This window comes from Eupeodes corollae, chromosome 3 (assembly GCF_945859685.1).
Source record: "Eupeodes corollae chromosome 3, idEupCoro1.1, whole genome shotgun sequence".
Classification (NCBI taxonomy): Eukaryota; Metazoa; Arthropoda; class Insecta; order Diptera; family Syrphidae; genus Eupeodes; species Eupeodes corollae.
The window spans coordinates 125,877,634-125,903,570 of NC_079149.1; the positions used below are offsets into that span (position 1 = coordinate 125,877,634).

Here is a 25,937-nt window from a genome sequence, read left to right on the forward strand (position 1 = left end):
TTTTCACAAATCATTTCAACTAAAAACAATAAAACATTTAATCGATTCCATTTTCATCAACAAAAGGCTTTTGACATTTCAAACAATCCCGTATGTAAATTTCACCACGAGCCATATAAACTCAAAAAAGTAAGGTTGCGTTTACACGTATTCCAATTAAAATTCAGTCAAACTTTTATTTAAAATTCATAACTCATCCTCGAAGTCAAAAATTTGCAAGAATCAATCAAAAATAAAAACAAAACAGGACCAATATGTCTACTTCATGGTACCTCATGGAATTTTGTGCATTTCTTTTAAAACTTTTGTCATCACCATGCCGACGAGCCCCAAACCAAAATCGTTTATAATTAATTATTTGAATGCTATCAGTTGTCAGCGCCAATAATTTATGGGTCTGATGATAGCATCTTTATGACATACATACATCAAGACAATATAAAATATACAATTTGATTTGAGTGCCGAATATAATAATTGACAGAAGACAAAATATTCATCTATCCATTTGATTTGTGAGATGACGTTTATTTTTTGTTTTGTTTTTGTTTAAATGACTAAGAAACACAATGACCGATTCTCATTAAAATAAATTACTCAGATTATCGTTCGCATACACCAGTTTAAACTTTTGGAATTGGAAATTTGATACGCATTTATATGTAAGCGGGGCTTTAAGCCATACTACTCTTTTCTATAGTAGGTACGTCAAAATAGGTAAGCATGAGTTATGTTTTTTTTTTTTTTATTTTGGGGTAGACCTCAACCTCAACCGTGATGATGTTTATATGTATATAGATTAGATTATTGAAACTTCGTAATCACAATGCAATAATAGCTCAGTGAATCACATTGAAATTTTCTTTATCAAGGCTTAATGTCAGCTTTGATTAGTAATTGGCATATAACGAGTATACGCGTATAATGGCTATTGCATATGGCATGCAAGGGTTACGTGTATGTAATACCAAAAACCGCGCAGCAAATTAAACTTTATACCTTTAGCAAGTGTCTCTTTCGGTCTCTCTCTATCTCTCTCCATCTGTCACTGGTGCATGTTCCTCGCGTTGCTGTGCCATTGTCAAAGCCATCATATGTATATGTAGGTACCAGCAATACCACACAATAATTCCACTCATTTACATACATTGGCTTGCGTGCTCAGCTTAATATTGTTAGTAGGCTTAACATGCGCCTGCGTCTGCAGTTACCGCACCATTGATTTTTTGCTCTACTACTCCATTAGTCTACCTACTAAAGTTACACTCAGAAAAATGAATAAAAGAAAGTAGGTAAACGAAAACCAAAAGACTTAATTCAGATTTAAGACAAATTAAGGAAAGTTATGACAATTCAAACATTTTTTATTTGACATAAGGAGCTGTCAAAATTATAAATGTTAAATTGGATGCACTGAGATTCAACGTTAAAGGTTTAAGAAAGTGACAGCAACCTAATACAATGTGAACTAAATTCAGTGATCTGAAATAACTTTCTGAATATTTTAAATATCTGGTCCAATTTCCGGATAAAATATTGTCGGATATCCGGTTTTAGATAAGGCTCCAATAGAGAACCGGAGAGAAACGTCAAACGAAATGACGTCTTGTCTGTCATTTATGCGTGGAGGGCAAACAAGAAAAACTTTGCATTTATTTCTTTAAAGAAGTGACAAATATAAAACGTACTGTGTAATAATAATCAAAAGTTATCATTTATTAAAGTAAATACCTTCAGTGTGTTGTTCTGTGGATTTCTTTAATCTTCTCTGTTTGTTGTTTGTGTTAGGTAAAAAATGCCTTCAACGTGCTGCGTTATTGGTTGTTCCAAAAGAGCAGAACGGGATCACACTTTCAGTTTTTTTCGCTTCCCGGCCGTCCACAAAAAACCAACCGAGATTGAAATCTCTAAAGCAAGGAGAACAGCATGGCTAAATGCCATTAAAAGAAAGGATTTAAAAGAGAGCTCACTAAAGTACACAAGAATATGTTCTCAACATTTTATTACAAGTAAGATCGTATTTAACTTTCAGTGATGTTAATATGTATAATAAAAATAAAACAAATTTTTTGAAGGTCGTCCAGCTAAGCTTAAAGACAAGCTACATCCAAATTGGATACCTTCTAAAGGAACTTTCATGAAGGAACTTTCCAATAAGCTTTCATATCAGTGACCGATATCTGGAATCAATTTAATAATAACAAAACAATTTACATTTGCTAGAAAAGTTTATTTGTTTTTCAATATGTTTGTGTTCATATGCTTGTTATGAGATTGTGTAGTGTTGTGTTGTTCAATATTTAATTTTCTTTAAATACAAATTTTAAATTTAATTACTAGATTATCCTCTTCGAATTTTCTTGCTATGGACTCCAGAGCAAACAAAGTTCCGCCAATGTGAGTACAGCACTCACCAAGCCCGGCAACACAAGTGCAATGTGCAGTTTTGATGAAGCCATCTTTGTCCACTGCAATCCAAACACGCAGCGCTGGAAGGTTCAGTGATTGGGTATGAAGCACCTAAACAATTTCAGTTAGTAGGAGGCATATATAACATACAGTACAAAACAAAAACCTTTGACAGAATGAAGCACAATTCACTGTGTTGGCATCCTTCCATGGATTGAACCCATCCACTTTGGTAAAGCTTGCCAGCACTAAGGGCCTTATTGGACTCGAGTTTGCCTCCTGTTACCGTGTTCCTTCCTTGTAGAAGATAATTAATAATCTTTACGTAGTTTACATTTTTCGGCAGACACTGCTCCGTGCACTTGAGGAGGTAAGGATCTTTGGCCGCAATCGCGGCGATCTTACTGACATACTCCTTCCTTCTTCGTTCATCCAATCCTTTGGCGTAGTTTGAAATCTCCATTTTCTGAAAAAAAACTGTATTAAATATTATTTATTTAAAAATATTAAAAACTTACTTTGAAATAGCAGCCAAAACAACTTAAGCGCGCCTTTTGTTTGCCCTCCACGTTCGATTTATGACGTTTCAGATTTGGCATCTGTCAAAAGGTATAGAGCTCTATAGTGTCACATTCAATCATCTCACTTATCCAAAACTATTTGGATAATAATAATGTCCAGTCCATGATTAGAATTTGTTTTTTTTTTCGGATACCAAGGTTAAATGTCAAATCGCTTCTGAACTGAAGTTTCCATGAATTTTTTCGCTCAGTGTAAGAAAACTTATGTAATCCCGGTGTATTGTGTCTTTTCATATGCAGTTTCAAGTTCAAATTCGATTTTTATATTTTTTAATTTTGTATTTGCTTGCTGATAATATTTTCGTACAGCTCGCGTGATGGAAACATTTAATTTTTCCACCATTCAAAGCAGTTGCATGTCATTCTTTGATATTATTTTATATTTTCATTATTATGTATGCTAGCGAAAAGTGACAGGTAAATCTGAGCTCAAAGTTGATGTAATTTTCGTATCTTTGCGAATTGAATTTAAACAAAAACAAAATAATAACAAGCAGAGCAACAACAAGTATTACCTACTTTATTTTGTTTTGTATTTTGGTGCGGGAGCACAGCGGTATTTTAAAATGTTAAATCGAGCTATTTGTATTCGCCAAGTGTATAGAAAGAGGTAATTACGCTTTTCCATGGCACTTTTCAATGTCAGATTGTTAACTCACACAGATTTTGTTTATTTATTTTTGTTATTTTTTCTCTTTTTTTGTGGATGTCTATTTGTTGAGGAAAAACAAACATATCTAGTAGCAACAAGTATTACACCCATTACACACTACACACACGATGCTTGATTATGATGATGAGAAAAACTTTAAATGAAAGATAGGAACAGGGTTGCCATTTTCTAAACTATTTAAAGAGCCCATGAAAAAATGTTTGTAGCACAAAATGGGAGCCGGTAAAGTAGCTCAATATGCATTAAAATATTCTAAAAGCTTTAATGAAAAAACACAATTAACTTTTGACAAGTTCAAGTACGTGATTTATTTGTGCTAATGAAAAAATGAAATAGCCCAATTGTGAGTGAACTGTCATACTGAAATTTTCAATAAATAGCCCAATAGGCAAGCCTGGGTGGAGGTACACTACACAGAAGAAATGACAGACAGAAAGTTTTAATGTTTGAATGAATAGTGTGTGTACTTGTATGTCTATCACAAACTAATTCTATGCAATTTGAGAAAATTGAAATTACAGATTGATGAAAATAGAAAAAAACAAACATTCACACACATTGAATGAAATGTAATGTTTTCTTTTTTGCCATATGTTTTACAAAAAGTGATGATGTGTATGACCATGTGTGGTGTGTGCTTTGTAACACAAGACAAAGTATAGCTATGTCCTCCATTGAATACAACACTCAATTTACGACAAGGAGGCTTTTTTCCTCTTCCATTTCCTTATTGACAGAAAAGTATCTGTGTTTCTCAAGCGGGAATAAAACTTTGTCTTTTGAAACATGTACAGACTTTCATAGTTAGACCGTTTCTCATTTCCCGACGCCAAACCCTATTATTTATGAATGAAATAATGAAAGGCATTCTAATGAACATCAAATTAAGGGGAAACCCCATAACGTACAAACAGTTACAAATTTCCACTTACAAGTTGAAAGATATCAAGGATAAGATTTATTTTGGAGGAGTATTTGAATTTAATTTTACTCAGCTTAATAACTGGAACAGCTATTGAATACATTATCCTTGATAGTCAAGTTATTCTTTCGATCGAGTTTTCAACTTGTAATTGACTTATGATTCCCCAAAAAAAATGTAAACTCTATTTTTATACCAAGGACTTAAGAACTAAATGTTATCTCAGCCTTAACAGCATTACTTACTGTTTGAAGTGGCATTTAACGCAAAACGTCATTTGCGGTGCACATTAATCGTTCATATTCGCGAATGTCAAACTCATAAATTTGAAGTATAATAATTCCATAACTTTCTTAGTTAATAAAATGATGAAACATCAAAATTTAATCACTACAAAAAGGTAAGGAAGGAATCAAACTTCAATGTCAATTGGTATTTTGGAGAAGAAAATAACATAATGCCATTTATTATCTGGAGATTTAAAGAAAAAAAAGTTTTTTAGGATACAGGTGACTATTTTGACCATAAATTTCAACGTAATCTGTCATTTCATCAAAGTGATTCGCGTTACTTTTGACTTTAGCATATTTCTCAATCTTTCACGAGTTTATTTGTATGAAAAGGTAACAACCTACAACTAAACAGCCAAGGTACGTAGCTTATTGTCTTTTTCATTTATTTTTAAATTATTAAGTGACAGATAAAATAAAACAAAGTTGTGTTGCTCCTTCTGTTGACAAGAATGTGGGGCGAGTAAAAAAGTGAGGTTTTAACCGAACAAAAATTATATAGTTTATACAATTCCATTTCTTTTTCTATAAAATTAACTATTTTACGACTTTATTCACGGCCGAAAATAAAGACTTTTAATAAGTATTATTTACACCTGTCACCTTTAACAAAATAATGACTTGAACTTTTACCTTTGACAGATTTAGTAAAACAGAGAGTTTTTTTCAAGAAACTAATTCGATTGCGTCCATATTTAATACATAAAAATACTACAATGAGTTTCTTCTGATTTGACATTTGCTAAAAAATGTGACAGTTGTTGTGACAATTTCTGAAAAAATTGGATGTTAGAGTACAAAATGGAATGATGTTGATAAAATTTTAATACAAGATTAATGTGACAAATGATGCTGTTAAATGTGCATCATTCAATGACACATAATGACATTTACTGTCAAAAATCCATGAAAAAGTAACAAGTTTAAGATATTTTGCTAACGCAAACACTTTGGACTTCAGTTTAAGAACAGAAATAAATATTAAGCCATCTATAGGAAGAATGTAGTGTAGTGACTCAAACTTTTATCTATTTCGTGTTTCTGATATTATTCTGTAAAATTGAAAAAGGATTTTTCTTTGTACCTTTAATTTTTAAGTCTTCTTCTCTGCCTTTATTTTTCTGGAATTTTTATGATGTCAAACACCAAATTATTCTAATTCCCCTCCAGACATGCCGAAAACAAGAATCAAAGGGCCAACCTCAGGGGAAAACTTTTAGGCCCACACTTTTTTTCCTCACAAGAAAAATTCTAATATACAAATAAAGAACTCATCAATTCAACATTATACACTGCCACACTCCTTCAACTGGTTATTTTGCATAAGAAAACAAAACGATGACTTGTAACTTACAAAACAAAAATATGCATAAACATTTTTGCAACCTTAACCTTGTTGCAATTATTAAACTATTCAATTATACAATGTTCATGATCAATCTGTTTATTTTATTGATCTCACCTTAAGAACTTATTTTTTTTGTTTTGTTTGTATACCTTTCAGAGTCCATGTGTGCGGGGTTTAAGACAGAAAATAAAAAACATCAACATTTGGTTTTACTTAGATTCTTGTTTTCTTATTTCTTTTTGTGTTTTGTATTTTACTCCAAAGAATCTTTATTTTTTTTCTTGATGCTAATTAAAATAGCAACCACTTGTCACTCAAGTGCCACTCTGGATTGTTTTCAATTAAATGTGAAATGCATGTGGATGGAGATTCATGCATCTTAATTTTTTTCTTATTTTATGTGTGACTGGGTCAAATTTACTTTACAAAACAAGAGTCTGAGTTTTTCGCTTTTAAAATTGTTCGGACTTTAAACATTTGTATGTATTTTTTTTTTTAAACTTAATTGACGAGACGCGACGAGGCGGCAAAGACCAAGCTAATCGCTTTTCAAAACTAATAACACTCCACTCAATCAGATGCGGTAATTTGATTTGCAATTTTTTCCTTCCTTCATACAATTTTTTTATGTGCAATATATTCATCCACTGCAGTGCACAAATATTATTGTATTCTTAATACAATATTATAAAGGGTGTTTTCTTAGAGGTATAGAATACTAAGCTGGTAACACTATTTAAACTGGTGCCATTTTTGACAGCTGTCAGATGACTTGTTTTCAAGTTAGTTTGACATTTCAAGAATTGAAGTCACGGGATCACCTAGAAAGGCGTAGACTTTTCAGCCAAATTGATACGTGAATAACGGAAACTGACGTATTTGGAGTGATGATAATCCTCAAGTGTATGTTAAGACACCGTTGCATCCACAAAAATTGACTGTTTGATGTTTTATAAATTATTGGAATAATTGGTCTGTACTTTTTGAAAACCAATCCTGGCAAAAACAATTTAGTTAGTGGTTGCTATAGACCCATAACTACTGACTTCTTTCTTCATCAATTGAATAGTATTGATGGACAGGACCTGTGGTTGCAAGAAGATGGCGCTGCGCAATATGTCAGACAGATTGTGTCATCATTGATTTATGAAATTAAACGATTGTTAACCGCATGGTTTTATGTTACCGACTCATAATTAGTTACTGTGCGGATAAGATATAAGCATAAACTGTTTGACCAATTGGAGTACGAAATTCGTCGTGTTATTGCCAATATTCTGTTATCGAAAATTGGACTTCCAGATAAGACTGATTGAGAACTATTATTGTCTATTTCATATTTAAAAAATCGTCTTCTGTGTTTTATTATATTTCTATACCCGCTAAAAAGACACCCTTTAAAAGATCGTACGAATAGGTATAGAAGTCTTGAGAAGCTTCAAAACATATTTCCGAGAAGATGGCGTTTTTAGGGTGAGGTAAAGTCCAAAGACTAGGAGTGGACTCTCTATTATCGAAGTCAAGTCGTTGTCGCTTGTCGTCGCTTTGTTGCCTTCACCAATAACTAACTATTCATTATGCAAATCTTCGAGACATGCGATTTTCTTCAACTTCAAGATCATCTAAGATTATATCTCGAGCTGAAAAATACTCTCTTGCATTGATATATCTTTAAGAAAATAAAAAGCATTAAGAGAATCTAAAGATATAATAATTCTAAAATGATCGTTTGTTGGTAGATCGGTCGCATCGCGTCGGTTAGGTAGTTTAGCATTGCATTTCTGGGAAAATCTTGTTTTGTTGAATTCTGTTTAAATAATAAAATTAATTAAAAGCTAATGACGACTTGGTTATTGTTGTGGTCGTTAGTTGTCCTCGTCCGTCCATCCCTCGTCGGTTGGCTGTCGATGTCGTCGCGTCGTTGGTTGATGCGGGATGGTTAGTGGTTAATTTATTGAAAACAACCTACAAGTTTGTTTTGAATATTTGAAATACTGACACTTAAAATGCAAAATATAGGTAGGTTAGAAATATTGGTATACCCAAGGTACTTAGAATTCAATTGATGTGCAAAGACTTTTTGAATGACCGACAAAACTGCAACTACGACGACGACGCTGAAGTACGATGATGACACACTGTTAAGGCATCCCTCATCATCATCATCATCAACATCAGATCAGAACAGAGCGACTCCATAATGAATTAAATTGAAATTAGAGTCACAAACGCTCAACCTAGAAAACGGATTTGCTACGAATTGCATTTAAATGGATGAGCGGGTTTTGATTTGGTTTGGTTAGGTTTGTGTGTTTTGGAATTGGTAATAGTTATGGTTATGGAGCTTGGTTGCATCTTTGCATCATTATGATGCATAGACTCGTATATATTCCTCCATATTTATAGGATAGGGTGGTGGTGGTTATAATTTTGATGCTAATGCTTAACCATGCGGGAGGAAGTGATTGTACAACTTGTGGTTGGGTGATGTCGCTTTGTTGTATAATTTCAATAGAATTTGCATTAATTTTCTATTATATATACGATTATCACATTATACAAGATAGAAGTGGTGGATCTATTTGGCTTACACTTCATTCCATTTCGATTTGTGCGTCGTGCTTCGCGTCGTCTTGGTCGTCTTGGTTGCCTTGGTCGTCGTCGTCGTCGACTTTGTTGAATTGTTAATTCAATATTCTATATATAGATGCATCTGCAGATGCAGAAGAAGATGTACAAAGTGGTTAAGTGTGAAGATTTTGGTTAATTTGCACTTTGTTAAGGACTTCACTACAAATGAGCTACAGAATTTCAATAGCTTGGCATGAAATTGATATAGGTAAAGCGAATACTTTTAGGTGGAGGTTTGAAAAACATCGTATATCATATAACTTAAACAAGCAGTCGGTAACAGACAATCTTTCCATAGGTACTATATTTTTGAGAAATGCAGTGAAAAACGTCAATTCTACTACGAAATTTTATAAAGCAACATGTTTCAAAATAAACGCTAGCACTGAACATGTTCAAAACATTTTCTTTCTATTTACTTTGAGACCATATGTCAGCAATAACACTCAGAATATTCTCTTCTAAGGCGTCAATCCACTTACGTAAAGTCGCACGATCTTGCAGAATAAACTGAGCACAAATCAACTGACAGCTGTCAAAAAGATCAATTCCAATGCGTGGGCAACCACATATAAGCACAAAAAGAAATCCAGTTACGTAAAGTCACACGATCTTGCAGGATACACAGAGCATAAATCAAGTGACAGCTGTAAAAAAGACCAATTCCAAAGAATAGTATTACCAGATTTACTACACTACTGCACTAAAAATTATCGTTTATATAAACCCTTATTCTTTTGAATCTAGTACAATTTGTTTTACTTCAAAGATGTTGTTCACATTAGACTGTTTTAAAGTGATTTATTTTTTTTTTCTACTTATTAAAAAAAAACTTTATAAAATAAAAATTTCTTCCTGGTGAAAAACTATATATTTTGACCTATCAAAGGGAACTAAAATGAAATGATGAACATTTTTACGTTTAATGAAAAAAGTCTAATGTGAATACTCTCAAAGAGATCAATTTTAAACTTTTGATGACATTTGAGATATGACAAAGATGTCATAATGAATTTTCCATCGGTCAAGTTCTCAAATTGAACTGTCAAACCGATTTAAGGCTAAGCCACAATCTCTATTTCATTTGAAAATTTATTTTGAATTCTTTAAAAATAATTATGACATTTGACATTTCAAATTTAAAGCAAAGTATTAAAAAAACCTCTTAAAATGAATGTATTTAATTTTAGAAAAATGGTGATGATATTTGACATTCGCAACGATTCTAAAACCGCTCAAAATTGTCTTGGAATTCATTTAAAAAAAAAAATTGATTTTTTTTAATCTAGAAGAAAAATTATGATATTTGTCTTTGGAACGAGATGTTCAAAATTCTTACATTTTGTTTTAAATTTTTGAAAGAAAAAACAATGACATTTGGAATTTTACAAATCGTAAGATAAGTTTTAAGATATTTAAGACAAATCCAGGAGAGGATATGGGATAGCCATGCTTCGAGAAAACTACTTAGACAAAGTTCGTTTCAGAAATAGAAACGTCTTGTCAAAAAAGCATTCTATGGAAGAATAGAAATATAGTTAAGTGACACATTTAATTTTTGGAGAGGTTTTGTTAACTTCCCATAGGATTTTTCAAATTGAAAATTTTGACATTTTTCGACGTTTCAAGGTCCCTAGAGTCAAAATAAAAGATTTTTAGAAAGATGTCTGTGCGTGCGTGTGTACGTACGTTCGTCGTCCGTGCGTTCGTGACGTCTCTTACGTTGTCCATAGCTCAAGAACCAGAAGAGATATCGACTTCAAATAAATTTTGTTATACAGATAAAAAGGCAGAAAAATGCAGGAAGGGCTCTAAAGAAAATTGCTTGGGCGGTATTTTTACCATAGCAGTTTAAAAAAATTGTGAACATTTTGGTTAACCCGTAATATCTTACGAACCAAAAACGCTAGAGGCTTAAATTAAATTTTGTGTTATATATTGCAACGTGATACCAAACAAATATATTTAAAATAAAAATCCGATTAACGGTTACTTTAATAAATCAAAAAACTGAAAGAAAAATTTGTCACCTCGAAAATTTTACGAACACAAAATTATTTTATCTCCAAAACAATTTTGAGCAACGAAAAATAAAGTTTATGACAAATGGTAAAATTTTAAGAAAAATCGAATCGACGGTATTTTTATAAAAAATAAAAATCTAAAAAAACATTACTCAAAGTTGGCAAAAATCGATTTCCGACTCAAATATCTTTTTAAAAATTTGAGATTATGTCTTGCAGCTAATTTTAACTTACAAGAAATATTGTTTACAACATTCCGAAAAAAATTTGAGAAAAATCGAATTGACAGTTTTTTGACCAAAAATAAAAACCTAAACAAAAAAATTGATACAATTTTGTCAAAATTGATTTTCGACTCAAATATCTTTTCAAAACTTTCAGATATTGGCTTGAAACTACTTTTATCTTTTAAAAAATATTGTTTTTACCATTCAGTAAAATTTTGAGAAAAATGAAACTGACAGTTTTTCTTTACAAAAAATAAAAACCTAAACAAAAAAATTAATAAATCTTGGCAAAAATGTACTTTCGATTCAAATAGCTTTTCAAAAATTAAAGATTTTTATCAAACTCTTTTTATTTCACAGAAAATATTGTTTTCGATATTCAGTAGTTTTGTTTATAAAAATCCAACAGTCCGTTTTTTCATAAAAAAATAAAATCTACAAAAAATAGTACGCACGTTTGGTAAAAACGGATGTTCGGTTCTTGATATCGCTTAAATTAATTTCTTTCATCCAATTTGTAAACATTTTAAAAATGCTATTCTAATTGTTAAAAATTTGTTTTCGACTAAAAATCTATTTAACAAAACTGTATTTTCGAACTTAACTAATTCTTTATATGAAAAATATTGTTGGTAATCTAAAAATTTTTAAGTATAACTCAACTAACAACTTCTTAACACAACACGAAAACCTACAAAGTTTTAAACAAGACAAATCCACAGGTTGAGAAGTTATCAGTGTGGGTCGCAAACCAGCCTCTTTTTTAATTCGTTTTCAGGAAAGTCTATCACTTTTATTCTACTTGTTTGTTTTTATTCAAACTTTATGTTATTTTCCGTTGTTAGTTACTGAACGATGCCAATGAAATATTAATTCTGAACGCACCCTTCCTCAATCATTCCTAAACTACAAATAATTTTTTTTGGAAAACAGAGAAGACAATATAGACATATCTTGACGATTTTTCAAATGAAAAATATATGTAGATCGGCAACATAAATATGTCGATTTTTTACACTCTATTAATCGCCTAGTAGGAGTTTGGGAAGATAAAAGAAATTTTGGAGTACGTTCAGAAATACTATTTCGATGAATCCATTCAGGAACTAACAACGGACAATATTTCTCTTGAACAAAATTTAAAAAAAAGCTGCCATTGTCGAAACAGAAAATTTCAAGAAACTAACATGAGATAAAAGGCACTTTGAAATTTTTCATAAAATGTAAGACAACGTAACCATAAATAAAGAAAATGATCATCGAACCATCATCCAAGTACTGCATAAGTCTATTTATTCTTTGGTGAGATAAAATTGAATAAAATAGAAACCAAGAGAATGTGTTAAAAATGTATCTTTTCCCATGATTCACATCCGGTGCAGCAGTGTGCCTGTGAGTCTGCTTCGTAGAAAAAACTATCTTTAAAGATAAATTTATAATTGCTTTATGATTTTTGCTGCAAATTTCTGTGAAAAACTATGAAATTTATCCTATAGAATTTCTCTTACAAAATTGAGTAGAAGGCTTGATTTAGAATGCTTTGTGATTTATTAAAATTTTAACTTGAAAAAAACCTAACTTTAGATACGTATTTTCTTTATAATTGCAAATGAATGCAAAACAGAAGACTTAGAGTACGACGAACAAAAAGAAGAAGAAGTAACACCAACCAAATAAATAAATAATAATTAAACAAAAATAAAAAAAAAACATACAAAACAACAAATTTTAATTCCAATATTAAAAAAGCCATATATAGGAGGAATATATTTACAATATTTATATACATTATTTTTGTTCTTCATTTAAAGAAATAAATATAAACATGTGAATATAAATGTATAAATGTGCGATTTATTATTACATTAGCTTGCATTTTATTAAAACAAGTATATTATTCTCGCATTGACCTTGAACTTGATATTAGACAGGTAAATACGAGTATAAAGCTCACCAATGAACAACGACAGCAACAACAACGACGACTACCATCATTTGTTAAATTTACCTACATTTTTATTTATACTTTTTTTATTTTATTGCCATGCCGTGCCGTCGAGTTTTGTCGTCAGCAACGTCAGAAAGATACTTTTGTATCTATGTATCTGTATATCATTTTTTGAGAAAAGATACATGCAGAGGGCAGAGGAATATACCAGTACCACTACCAGAGGCGTGGGCTATACACAAAAAAATATTATAGATACAGAGGTCGAGAATAGATATAAAGGGTGTACGGAACTTTAAGTTGGTAACACTATTTTAACTGACATTCATTTTGACAGCTGTCAAGCGATTTATTTTTAGTTTGGTATGACATTTCACATAGACTGTAGCATGAGCAACTATTTTTTGAATAAACGTAATAAGAGTTTGCTGAATTAATACGTCAATAAACAAAACAATATGTAGAGCCACCGTTACATCCACAAAAACTGACTGTTTGCTGTGCTGTATGGGTAAGTGGATTAACTGGTCTGTACTTCTTTAAATACAGCAATGATTACTGACTTCTTTCGTTTATCAATTGAACAACCATAATTTCAAGGAGCTGTAGTATTAACAAGATGGCGGCGGTGCAACATGTCACACAGCTCGTGCATCAATTGATTTAATGACGGAAACGTTTGGAAATATCAAAGTTTTATGTTACGGACCCATAAATTAACCTTTACAATCAATGCGATTAAACGGCGCTTGACAATTTTCTATAGAAAAATAAAACAGCCCCTGGTCCACGCCACCGATAATCCCGAAACTATTGAACACTTGGAGGACAACATTCATCCGGTTGCTTGGAAAAAGTCATCGATAATTGGACCTCCAGATTAGACTACGTTCCAGACAACCGGTCTCAACTATGAGCTTTATTTTTCTTTCTGGAAAATGCATGCGTCACTAAGTAATGCAATGTGATGGATGAACACAAAGTTGTCATTTAGGGCCACTTCTTTTAATAATGACGATATAACAGCCACAAATCTCGGAAAAAGTCCTCGGTAATTGGACCTTCAGATTAAACTACGTCCCCGACAACCAGTCTCAAACTAAGACCTTTATTTTTTTCTGGAAAATATATGCGTCACGAAGTAATACAATATGATGGATGAACACAAAGTTGTCATTTAGGGCCACTTCTTTTAATGACAATTCGTTGCAGTCATTTGGCAGAAATCATATGTCAGAAGATTTTCTTTCAAAAAAGTAACTTTCATGTCAATTTAAAACAAAAATCACCTTTGTCAAAGTTCTTTACCTCTTAAATAACACCCTATGCAACATGGAAAGATTTTATAACAACAGGTGAGTTGAATAATGATCTTCCAATGCCAAGGGAAAAAAAAGACACTTAACTATGGCAATTTCCATAAAAAAAATTACATATCTCTATAAATATGAACTTCAGTCACAGTTCGGATGCAATTCTGTTCTATAAGATTGCTTACACGCGCCGAACATTTTGTTTATATTTCTGCAGATCGAAGAAAACGGAATGGAATGGAAGAAATATTGGAGACATCACCACTTAGTAGTGATTCCCAGCCAAAATAAATGTTAGGAAGTCAAACGTCATTAAACGTCATTACATATGTCAAATAGGTGGTTGTTAACTTTCTTACTTATTTTTTTCATGTTCCCATGAAGTGCAGCGGAAAATTGTTCATTTAATTATTAAAATGATTGTCAAGTGAAAAATTAAACATATCACCATCATCATCATCATCGTGATCACATATCGCATTGTTGTTTGTTTGTTTGTTTGCTTGAGTCCAGCACTCAGCAGCAACAGAAACAGCAGTTTTGTAGGTAAAGTAGTAAAGTGTGATGTGTTGCTTGCATACGCTATAAAATATATACATGCATAAATATTTTATTATATCCCGCATTGGCCTTGGATGGATGAAAATTTGTTTTATTGTCTGTTTTATTTTATGGGATTTTTTATTCATCCATATTTGCTGCTTCTATTGAACTTCAGTCAATGCTATAATTTGATTATGATGATCATCACATTGTTGCCAACACAATCTGCGATGACAACGCCACCGAGCGGAGCAACCGACGACGACAACAACGACGACGCTTGTCAGTTCCAGAATTTTGCGGTGGTCGTGATTTTTTTTTTTGCAGGTATTTTATTATTTTTTTGTGGTGGCGGCGCGGTAAATTGTCGCTCGCGTCGTTGGAATGATGGATAGATATAATATTATATATTTTTTAATAATACCTGCCGTGTATTTAATTTGATTTCATTGTAAAATGATAAAAGAAAATTTAAAATTGCTGCGATGCACTTGAAAATTTTAACAATAAAAAAATGACAAAAACGACGCACGTTGGAAAAAAGAAGAATGACAAACAATATTAACCAGCTAACGTACAAATATTGACGGTGTAGAGTTATGTAATGATTTGTTTTTCACTTCTTATTTTATTAAATGTATTTTAAGTGTTTTGAGATATAAAATTCTGTTAAAGGTTCTTTTCTTTGAGAGTACCAGTTACCCACATATCCGTTCTTGTTATCTTATCACTGGTATACTGATAAAGAAAACTAAATGCTTATACCTTCTTAATATTGGCTACAGTCTAGAAGCTTATAAGTGGTAAAGTCTCCTCATGGCTAAAACACCAAACTTTGTTGTTTAATTTCTTCAGCAAAGAAATAGAAAAGCAAAACAAAAACATAAACTTAAAAGTACTTACCTACAAAAAAAAATTCGTCAAAGAAATAAGAAATAGAAAGAAACTGAATAAAACAACAACAATTACTTGTGTGTACTTAGAAAAATGCTAATCGGTTCAGTATAGTTCGATAGAACGAAAAAACCTGTAATTGGCTTACAACTTTCATGTGGGTGCGGTGGCGTAGTGCGTAGTGCACTAGCTCCTCACACGCTAGATCGCTTGTTCAAGCCCAGCTCGGGCAAAAGTTCTTCAAAAATTAAATTGAACAAAAAGCGATTAAGCACCACTAAAGGAGTCTGATGATCGGGTTGGCCCCCGTGAAATAGCTATAACTCCAGCCTATGAACTTGGTGGTAGCACACACAAGTTGTTGTTGTTTCATTCTTATATTCAATAAGAAAATTACCGTCAAAAAAATATAAAATAGATGAAGATAAAGTTGACTCTTATCAGTCATATTATAGGTACTTTTGTATTTCGTTTTGGTTTGTTTTTCAAAACATTAAGACTTTAATGTATATTCAAAGTATATTGACCTAGATTTTATTGTTTTTTTTTTCTAAGCTATTATGAAGATAAAGATTGCTAATAATTTTAGAATGTCTTGAGTTAGGTTTGAGTTGGTCAAACAAGTAAATTGGCTGCTCAGGTATGTTCTTATATAATAGTGGACTTAAATAAAGAACTCTTAAAAACCGTTAAGGTACAAATGCATTAATAGGTTTTTTTTTAAGAAATTGATAAGATTGTAATATTTACCAGCTGATGGCGTCTGCATAAAGGAAAATTCTTCAGCAATTATGCAACTTTACTTATATCAGGAATTTTTAAAGGTATAGGACTGTGATAAAGAAAATAAAAAAGCTACCCCTTTCTTTAACTGTCAATTTGAAGTGTAACGTCATTCTATTCCTTTAAGCGAACTAAAAACTCTTATTTTAAACTGGATAAAGATAAACACATGTTTCATTAAGTAAATAAATATGGGTTTACATAAGGTAGTCATTTAGGACCACTTCTTTTAATATTGACAATCAAAAGATATCTTTCTCTTAAGTCATAAGAAAGAATATACATTTTTCTACTACAAATGAAATATTTGTATGGCTGTTGGAAAAGCCAAGTGACATACATATGTCAAAATTTAATTTTATTGTTCGGACTTATAAGAATTGAATAATTTTAAGCCATGTATTTCATGTATTTGACAGCAACGTGTAACTGGCATTTTCTGAGTTGCCCGATACAACAAATTCTCGAATATACACCACACTCTTCTGTAAGGAATATAAAGTACAGCGATAAAAGAACTAAAGAACAAAAAAACATTCGGCTTTACGGCATTTCCCCAGAATTGTTTCCAAACAACAACGCTGAATTCATCAAGCGATTTAGTTTCTGCAATCGCTTGTAGAAGCAACATGCGTTCTGATTTATGAACGCTTCCCCGAAGAATGGGAAATTGAAACGATTGTCAGGTTTCCAAAAGAAATGAGAAAACCAAAATAGTACCGAAGACTGTTTTAGATCGTGTAAGAGAACAGCACGAAGCAACACTTGACGCCGAACAAGCAGAATTCCGCACTCGATCCTCCTCATTGATCTCATCAACATCTTGCGGATCTCATACAGCCGTGCTTTGAATATCGATCATAACTTCACCTGCTCTTCATTGATTTTGGTTAGGCTGTTGACAGCAACAAAAGAAAGGGGGGATATTTCCGATAAGCTCATGTCTATTATAAACGCTACATATAGAGAGTCAAATTGTCACATCTGCCACGGAGCAAGGTTGTCAGAAGAGTTTGAAGTCCAAAATGGCTGTATACAGCCACCAATTATTTTCATATTGGTGAACAGCTATGTGATGCGTTCAGCCTTGACAGGAAACGGAGGGACAAGATGGACTCTGACAGCATACCTGAAACATCTAGATTACGTAGACGATGTATGCTTGGTATCTCATAGGATAGTGGATCTCCCTCAACAGGAATAGAGAGAGAAGCAGAAATCGTTTAGCTAAAAATCCCACAAATTCTTTATGATGTGGAATGCAATCTAGAAATCTATCATTTTCGATCCTCTTGGCTTAATACTCCTTTAAGCCATTAAAGACTTCTAAACTATTACACATTTTCTTGGAAGCAATTAATAGACAATATTTATAATTATTTTTCAACTACACCAAATCAATTAAGCTGTGAGGTTTAGTACACAAAAGTTATGTTTCAACAGTCGTAAGGCAACTTGATAAGCTCCTGATTAACTTTTGCATTCAAATTTGTCTCTTAGATAAGAAATGGAATCAATCCAATTCAACCCACAACTTATATTAAGAAGCATTAGAAATAGAATTGATGCTCTGCACCTGGACACCTTGTCGATAGCATCGATGGACTTACAGTTTATCAAAAATTTTACAAAGCTGTGCTTAGAAGTTTCAGAAATTTTTTGAAACTGTATGCGATCGAGGAAACAGGTCAATATATCATCAAAGCAATAACCAAAATCTGGAAGAACAATAAGGAGATATTGTCGAAGAATTATCTCTAATACTACAAATGTTATAAACCTTTTCTTAGAACTTAACTATATTAGGTAAGGTTAAAGTGGCTGCGGATTTATAATTAACAAACATAGGCCAAAAAAAGTCTCATTGTGATACCACATGAATCTAGAGAATTACTTCTTACGAGTCGAAATATTTTGATCTTTTTATAAAGCGAAGAAGATATTTGATATCCTTCTACTCGTAATCTAGTTCACTGGGATTATCAAAAGAGTAGTCTTCCAGATGAAGTTTGTGTTTAAGTGAAAGAGCAGGGCAAGTGCAGATAGGGTGAGAGATTGTTTCCTCTTCTTCTTCGTCCATATAGCTCCTGCAGAAGTCATTTGAGGCTACACCAAGTCGTATTGGTAAATTGTGCCAGCTAGAGTTTGCTATCGCAAAATCTGTTTCTTTTAGAATAAGTTTACATATTTCAGGTGAAATAGGCATGTGGCTCCATTTTTAGCGAGTTCATCGGCTCTACAATTTCCTGTGATGTCTCTGTGGCCCGGCACCCAACAGAAGTGAATGTTAAATTGCTGTGCCATCTCAATACGAGACGATCGACAATCAATGGCCGTTTGAGATTTGGTTGAGACACAAGAGATTTAATAGCAGCCTGACTGTCAGAGAAGATGCGGATATCAGAAATTGATACCACGTTTTCTCTTATCAAGGAGAGGACCTCTTTGATCGCTAAAATTTCCGCCTGGAGGCGGAAAGAGATGCTTAGATTAAGATTTTCACTCCCTCATTTGTCTTGGATCCATCTCTGGATGGAACGGATACCTGGAAGTTTTTTTCCAAATTGTGGTTAAGGAATAGTGTAGTCTATGTTCTTTGGTATAGAACCAAAGAGGTTCGAAATAATGGAGTGCCCCACATTGTTGTTGGTCCATTGAGATGAGGCATCGAGTCTTATCGCTGTAATCGCTGCCACTTGTTTACTGAAGATGTCCAGGGGTGTCAGATGGAGGAGAGTGTCTAACGCTGCTGAGGGTGTGGTTCTCAATGCCCCGCTTGTGCAGAGACATGCAGTGGGCTCGACTCTGCTAAGTTGTTCGTAGTATGTGACTATCTCTAGTGCAGTCCACCATACTGCAACCCCGTACATAAGTATTGGTCAGATGACCGAAGTGTATAGCCAAGGGTTATGCGAGGTTGAAAACCCTATTTGCTTCCTATAGCTTTCTTGCAAAGGAAAAGAGCTTTTTTAACTCTTTCCTGAATATTACATTTCCAACTCAATTTTTTGTCCAATATCAGACCAAGACCAGGCTTCATTGGTAACAATTAGTGGTTCACCTTTTATTGCAAGAGGTACAATTACTGGGATCTTGTATTTCCGTGTTTTTTGAGGATTAATACTGAATCCGCAGTGATCAGCCCATCTAGTGAGCATATTGAGTGCGTTTTGGAGGAGGGCTCTTAGTGAATTAGGATGTTCTTCTGTGACGGCGATAACAACATCATCGGCATATGCAACCACTCTGTAGCCTTCCCTTTCAAGGGATATTAGTAGTTCGTTAACCACTTTGTTAAACAGTAGAGAGGACAGAACGCCACATTGCGGAGGGCCTCTAGCGACAGACCTTTCCGTACAAAAATTCCCCATCTTATTGTTGATGATCTTGCTTTTTAGCATTATATTAAACAACTAACAGAGTATTCGGCGTTTGGGGTCGTCATAGCAAAAGTGATAGCGGATGTGTCAACATTTTTGAAAGCGCTCTCAATATCCAGGAAGGCCACCATAGCATATTCCTTTTGCTCTAGGGAGTATTCGATAGTTCTTGCCAGAGTGTGCAAACCTGTTTCTACCGATTTCCCTTCGCAATAAGCATGCTGAGACACCGATAGTCTCTTATCAATGCTAATACGTACATGGATATCAATCAGTCGTTCCAGAGTTTTGAGAATGAATGATGATAGGCTAATAGGTCTTAGATCTTTAGGGTTGACATGCGAGCATTTGCCCGCCTTGGGAATGAAAACTACCTTTACATCTCTTCATCGCTGAGGTATATAGACCAGATTTATACAACTTTTAAAGATCATCTTAATCGTAAGTTGTAGCTCAGCTGGTACGATTTCATCTGGACCTGGAGATTTAAAAGGTTTGAAACTATTCAAAGCCCAAGTCAATTTTTCTTTTGTAATCAGACCTTGGGGAAAAGTTAAGTTAATACCCGACCCAGGACGGTTTGTTTAGCGTTTTTTCGCTAAGTTAGTCCATGTACCATCTGAGTTCTTAAGACAACTAGGCATGGTTGGATTTGTCGAGAGAATATTTCTTATCCTTGATGCTTATAAGGATTCTTCTATTGAGCTACAGAAGGATCTCCATGAGGATCTTTTGGCTATTCTCAATTCTAGTTTAAACTTAACTATATTACGAAAAAGACATTTCATCAACCGTTCAACACTTTAAATACCCATGGCACCTGGTTTAAGTGATGATCATTAATTATAGCATCTCTGCTAGCATGTCAAATCATAACAACACGTTTTAAAAAAAATGCTTGGTCAACCTTAAAGACTTATAATGGTAGGCTTAATAGCTTTGTTTTGAATACGAATACGATCTTACCTTTTCACAAATGTTCTAATTCATTGAAAGTAAAAACTCAACGTCTTAAGCATTTTTAATCTTGTCGTTTAATAAATTCTTTCAATAAGTTTTCATTAACATTCATTTTTCCTTTCTGTGATGAAAAGATTTAAATGTTCTTGTCAACACCTCTTAAATTTAAAAACTAGTTTTCTAACTCGACGATGATGATGTTTGTTTACATAAATTAATAACAACCCATAGCTACTGTTTATAAATAAAATATTTATAAATATATACCTTACTTAAAATTCATCTAATGCATTCCTAAAACCTGAAAAAGCGTCTACCTCCAATATCTTTTAAATTATTTCATTTCCGGTAAGCACAGGTTAGCTACTCTTTAAAGCTTATCAATTTCTATCCATAAAAAAAAGGTACGACTATATCTTAACTTAAACATCTGTTTCTGCTTGAATCGAAAGATTTTTAAACTTAATTCAAAACCTTGATACGCCTATTAAACCTACAACCGGCGATAAAAAAAATACCGACCTACGGAAAATTCATTTAAATTCTCTATAGTTGGAGCATTTCAATGCTATATTGTGCGCGCATAGTTCCTCATTTTCTGTAAAGGTATAGCTTAACATAAAGGTACGACTACATCATCATTCGTGCCAAAGAAAACGAATCATTTTAATTTTGATTTAATGGCCTTGTAAAGGGTTGAACTAATAAAAATGGAATTTAGAGTTTTAGGCGTAGATTCGTTTGCTAGAAGACTTTGAATTGAAACTCTTTCTAACCTAAAGATCTTTTGTTGACTCAAAGCTTAGAATCAACAATATCCGAAACATGAAGTCATTTCTTGTGTATACAAAAGAATAACCTAAACTTACTTAGATATAAATAAGATTATTGGACATTCCAATAGCTGCTACTTCAACAAATCAGTTATTGCCCATGAATTTATTCCAATCAATTTAAAAGAACCAATCAACCATTTAAGCGCAAAGTATCGCATGAAAGGAAAGAAAAAATGAAGACCGAAGAAAAACTAAAACAACTTACTTAGAAGAAATAAACAAGAAGTTGGATATTGAATTGCTTTGCCAACTTGAAGCTTAAAGCCATAAAATTGATTACCATTATTTCCAGAAACAATAATTCTTATATACTTCTACGACGACGACGATGACTGACGGAGATGACGGAGACGACGACGAGTTGCATATTGTATATTACGACTAATAACCGTTTTTCTTGGATTTCCTTGGCGCAGTCAGTCTTTGGTAAACATAAACAACTTTTTCTGCTTTTTTATTAAAAAAATAATTAACTTTCTTGAGCGCGCGATTTCTAAGTAACAAGAGAAAAATAATAATTGCAATGGCAATGAGTTGTAGCTTTAAGATTGTCAATGTTGTTTTGATATTGATGGAGACCGGCTTTATATGCATATATAGCGGTACCTGGTATATATCTTTTAGCACTTTAACAGCTTCAAGTTCTGCGTTTGACTTTTACCTTCAAAGAGTAATAATTTAAAAGAAAAAACAACTATGCTATCCTTGAGCTTGCGACATTCGCAAGTACTGCAAAACTTCCTCAAAGTACTTTCTCTTATAAAGGTAGGTTAGGTTGTGTAAAAGAACGGTACGTTGGATTGTGAAAAAAAATGTACACGCAATAAGCTAAGGCATCTAATGACTTGATGGACTTTAACTTATATTCGCTTTCGCTGATGCTAAAACGTTCCTCTTCTCTTTTTTTCTTGTACTTCTTTTAGTTTTTCGTGTTAAGATATTTTTGCATTTTAAAATTGAGAAAACTGATTTACGACATTTTTGAATTGCACACTTCACTTACCTTCTTCTATTTGAAATTTCCAATGTTCGTTGTGATGGTCATCTGAAATAAGAAAATAAAAAGTTCGTTATTTTTAGTTTTTCGTTTAGCTTTGAAGTGAAATATAAAAAGTTTAAATATGCAAATATCTTTTTTAATTTCAATCTCACCATATTTGGCACGTTTGGTGCCATACAAAAGAAAGATTACAGGTACCAGTAACAGGTAGGTTTCTACTCTCTATTTCAACAAAATACCTTTTATGTTCATAATTTTCCATGTCGAGTAATAAATTTGTGAGTTAAGTAAGCGTTTTTATGTTTAGGATTACACTAGAAGACTTTTCGTCTGTGTTGTACAGACTTTTTTTTGATGACAGAAATGATAGCACCTGAAAAATATAGAAGCGAGATTGATTTTCACTTTCTCCAAAAGCTAAAGAAATAATTTCATTAACTCTGACCATGTTTTAAAGAACATTTCGAAGAAAATGAGAATGGCGCCCAACGTGGAACCTTCAATTTGTTTCCGAAACCATTTTTTTTTTTCTAAAAAAAAATATCATCCGTCATATGTTTCAAACGCTGGTTCAGATATATTTGATTGTGTTTTTTTTTTTAAGGTATCAAAACCTATGATTATCTAGAAAAATAAAAAGCTGCGAGAAAATGATTTACTCTTCATTTTACAAAATGAAAATATAGAAAGTGGCGCCCAACGTGGTACCCTATCAAGAATTTCCATTTAAGAAATTTCAATATTTAAAATGCAAGAGTTTGCTTTACTGTGGTAGTAAAGAGTAGACTACCCAAGAAATTAGTTTTTCTTAACACTGTCACTTCCTGCCCTTGAGCTAGCATTGGAAACAGAGCAAACAAGACAGCATATTTCTTATCTCCGTGCTAAAGTATTTTAAAATTCACTACTTTAATGTTATTTAGTCCTTGTTATAACAAATATCATAATTGGCGCCCAATGTGGAACCTTATTATTATTTCTATTCATAATTTTTAGGTTCCTTTTACGTTTACTTATTTTATAATCCAAAAAACCAAACAATAATTAGACTAATTTCATCAAATCTTTATAAGGTGGTGCAACAGCCCGTTCATCACTTATTTCTATGTGCAAGCAATTTCAAGCAATTTGTAGGTCCCTCCAGTTTGTATGCCAAATTAGAAAGGCTTATTTGGAGGAAGCACTGCTAATGGCAAGATTTGTCAATGCCTCGCAAGAGGAACCACCCTTGAAAAAGAACTTTATGTGGCCCAGGCGAGTATTCAATGCAAGACCTCTGACATGACGCATTTACCAACAGGAAGTATTTACTATTACGGCACGGGTACTTATAACATAAGTCATCTTATTTGTTTGAATTTCAAGGAAAAATCATTATCATGTCTTATAGTTTAGAGACTCCATCATTTGTGAGCAAATTTTATCAATATAGGAAAATGGCGCCCAATGTGAGCTATTTATTTTCCTTCAAATTCATATAAGAGTGAGATTTTATTTAAAACTAAAAGAAAAACTGTTTCTTTTCCAACTTTACGAGTAGCTGCACGTTAGGATGAAGGTATTTATATTCATCAGTCGTATTATTAGTTTCGTTTGTTGATCTTCATAAAATCTAATAAAATGCTTTCAATGTGAAGCAACTATTTTGTTTGCAATTTAAAAAAACAACTATGCTTTCATATTTTATTTCATCCACAGGCAAAAGTTATTTTATATGTAGCTCAAAGTTTTAAGCCCTTTTAAAAGATTTAAACCATAATTGGCGCCCAACGTGAGACACCTAAATTCATTAAGTTATTATTTTAAAACAAATTATATAATAACATTTATGACCTTTTTGAAAAAAGAATAGAACTCTATAATCAAGAAGATATCATCATAACCATCAAAGGTCACACTCTATACTTAAGAAATACTGAATTGCTATTATTAAATTTTTGCCTTAACAATTACCAACTATTAATCAAACAAAAAATAATCTTCTACCTACACGCGTTTAGGCATAATACTTCGCTGATTTATATATTTTCCATTCTTTTCGACTGCATATTTAAAAGTTTCAACTCCATATTAAAAACTATTAGATTCTTATTTTGTTTAAAAAGAATTTCCCATCTGTTCAAATAATGAGAAAATGAACAGTGGCGGCTTTGGCGGCGGCGGCGCCACTGTCGTCATCTCTTAAAGTCGTCAAGGCCCAAAAACCAATATAGTATACCTTCTCTCTTTGGCACAAAACTATTCTACAATATAACCTCCGAAAAGGAAAATAAACGCCTAACTAATAAAATGCCAAAGCCAGTCATAAAATGGAATGTGGGTCGACAATAAAGCCTCCTATTATGCCAACAACAATACAGCAACAGTACGTACCTAAACTCTATATATGCACATCTAAATGTCTATTAATATGACGGTATTATGAAAAAAAACGCACGTCATACCACAATAAAACTATCCTACGTTTACCGCAACGCACAATTTGTTGTTCCACCGTGCGATGTATGCGACGTGCGATGAAGACTCGAAACGCGAAGCGGTTCTTTTGCTTTTGTTTTTGTCCTCCTCAGTATGATTTATCTTCTTCATCGTCTCGCTTCATCTTTTTTTTGTTTTTCTTTCTTGGCCAAAGCAGATAAGTTACGACGAGACAAAGCTGACGTGAGTAGGCTTAACTATGGCGATGCCAAATGAAGACACGATTTTAAAGAATGAACATAACAAAAAAGAACGCGATGAAGATGAAGACTACCGACGACGATGATGATCAACATCATCAGCCATAGCCAAAGCCCGAAGAACGAAAACGAAGAGCCAAAGCCATAGCAAGTCAGATAGGCTGATGAACGAAATCAAAAGTATATTATCATGTGGTTGTTTTGTTTGTTTGCCTTGCCTTTGCTTCGTCCGTCGCGTCCGTCAGCGTTGTCGTCGGTCGTGTAGTCGTGGTGAACAAAATACCAGTGAAAAGAACGAAAGGAAAAAGAAGTGGGCCGTATTCGGCTCGGTTGTCGGCAGTCGGCAGAGAATAATATGCGCCGACCATTTAGTTAGTTAGTGTGCAGAATTTATTATTATGCCATAAGCATAATGGACGGAATGGTAAAATAGAACATAAAGCATTAGATTAACTTTCAAGGAGAATGAATGTCGGTACAGTGGTTTGAGCGGTGAC

General features: G+C 33.1%; 2 protein-coding genes and 1 long non-coding RNA gene across 4 annotated transcripts in view; 1 reads left to right on the forward strand and 2 right to left on the reverse strand.

Annotated features, from left to right (window-relative positions):
* Positions 1-25,937, reverse strand: part of LOC129949031 (uncharacterized) — a 173,595-nt gene that overhangs the window by 130,209 nt on the left and 17,449 nt on the right. For both annotated transcript variants that reach the window (XM_056060232.1, XM_056060230.1), the window contains exon 2: positions 22,766-22,807. The gene's annotated coding sequence lies outside the window, so the exon portion shown is untranslated. The remainder of the gene's footprint in view (positions 1-22,765; positions 22,808-25,937) is intronic.
* On the forward strand, positions 1,571-2,115 carry LOC129949054 (uncharacterized). Its single transcript, XR_008781996.1, has 3 exons — positions 1,571-1,723; positions 1,789-2,009; positions 2,076-2,115. It is a non-coding gene; the product is annotated as an uncharacterized LOC129949054 (long non-coding RNA).
* LOC129949050 (uncharacterized) lies at positions 2,210-3,054 on the reverse strand. The gene is made up of 3 exons (XM_056060261.1): positions 2,928-3,054; positions 2,576-2,875; positions 2,210-2,520 (listed from the first exon to the last, which is right to left on the reverse strand). The coding sequence occupies exons 1-3, from the start codon at positions 3,006-3,008 to the stop codon at positions 2,311-2,313; spliced, it is 591 nt and encodes a 196-aa protein (XP_055916236.1). The 5' UTR covers positions 3,009-3,054; the 3' UTR covers positions 2,210-2,310.

Excerpts from the sequence above, each read along its gene's own strand:
- LOC129949050 (XM_056060261.1), bottom strand. The coding sequence starts at position 3,008 with ATGCCAAATCTGAAACGTCATAAATCGAACGTGGAGGGCAAACAAAAG. Across the intron at positions 2,876-2,927 it reads GTTTTGGCTGCTATTTCAAA|AAAATGGAGATTTCAAACTA; the intron begins GTAAGTTTTTAA and ends GTTTTTTTTCAG. Across the intron at positions 2,521-2,575 it reads TGTGCTTCATTCTGTCAAAG|GTGCTTCATACCCAATCACT; the intron begins GTTTTTGTTTTG and ends GAAATTGTTTAG.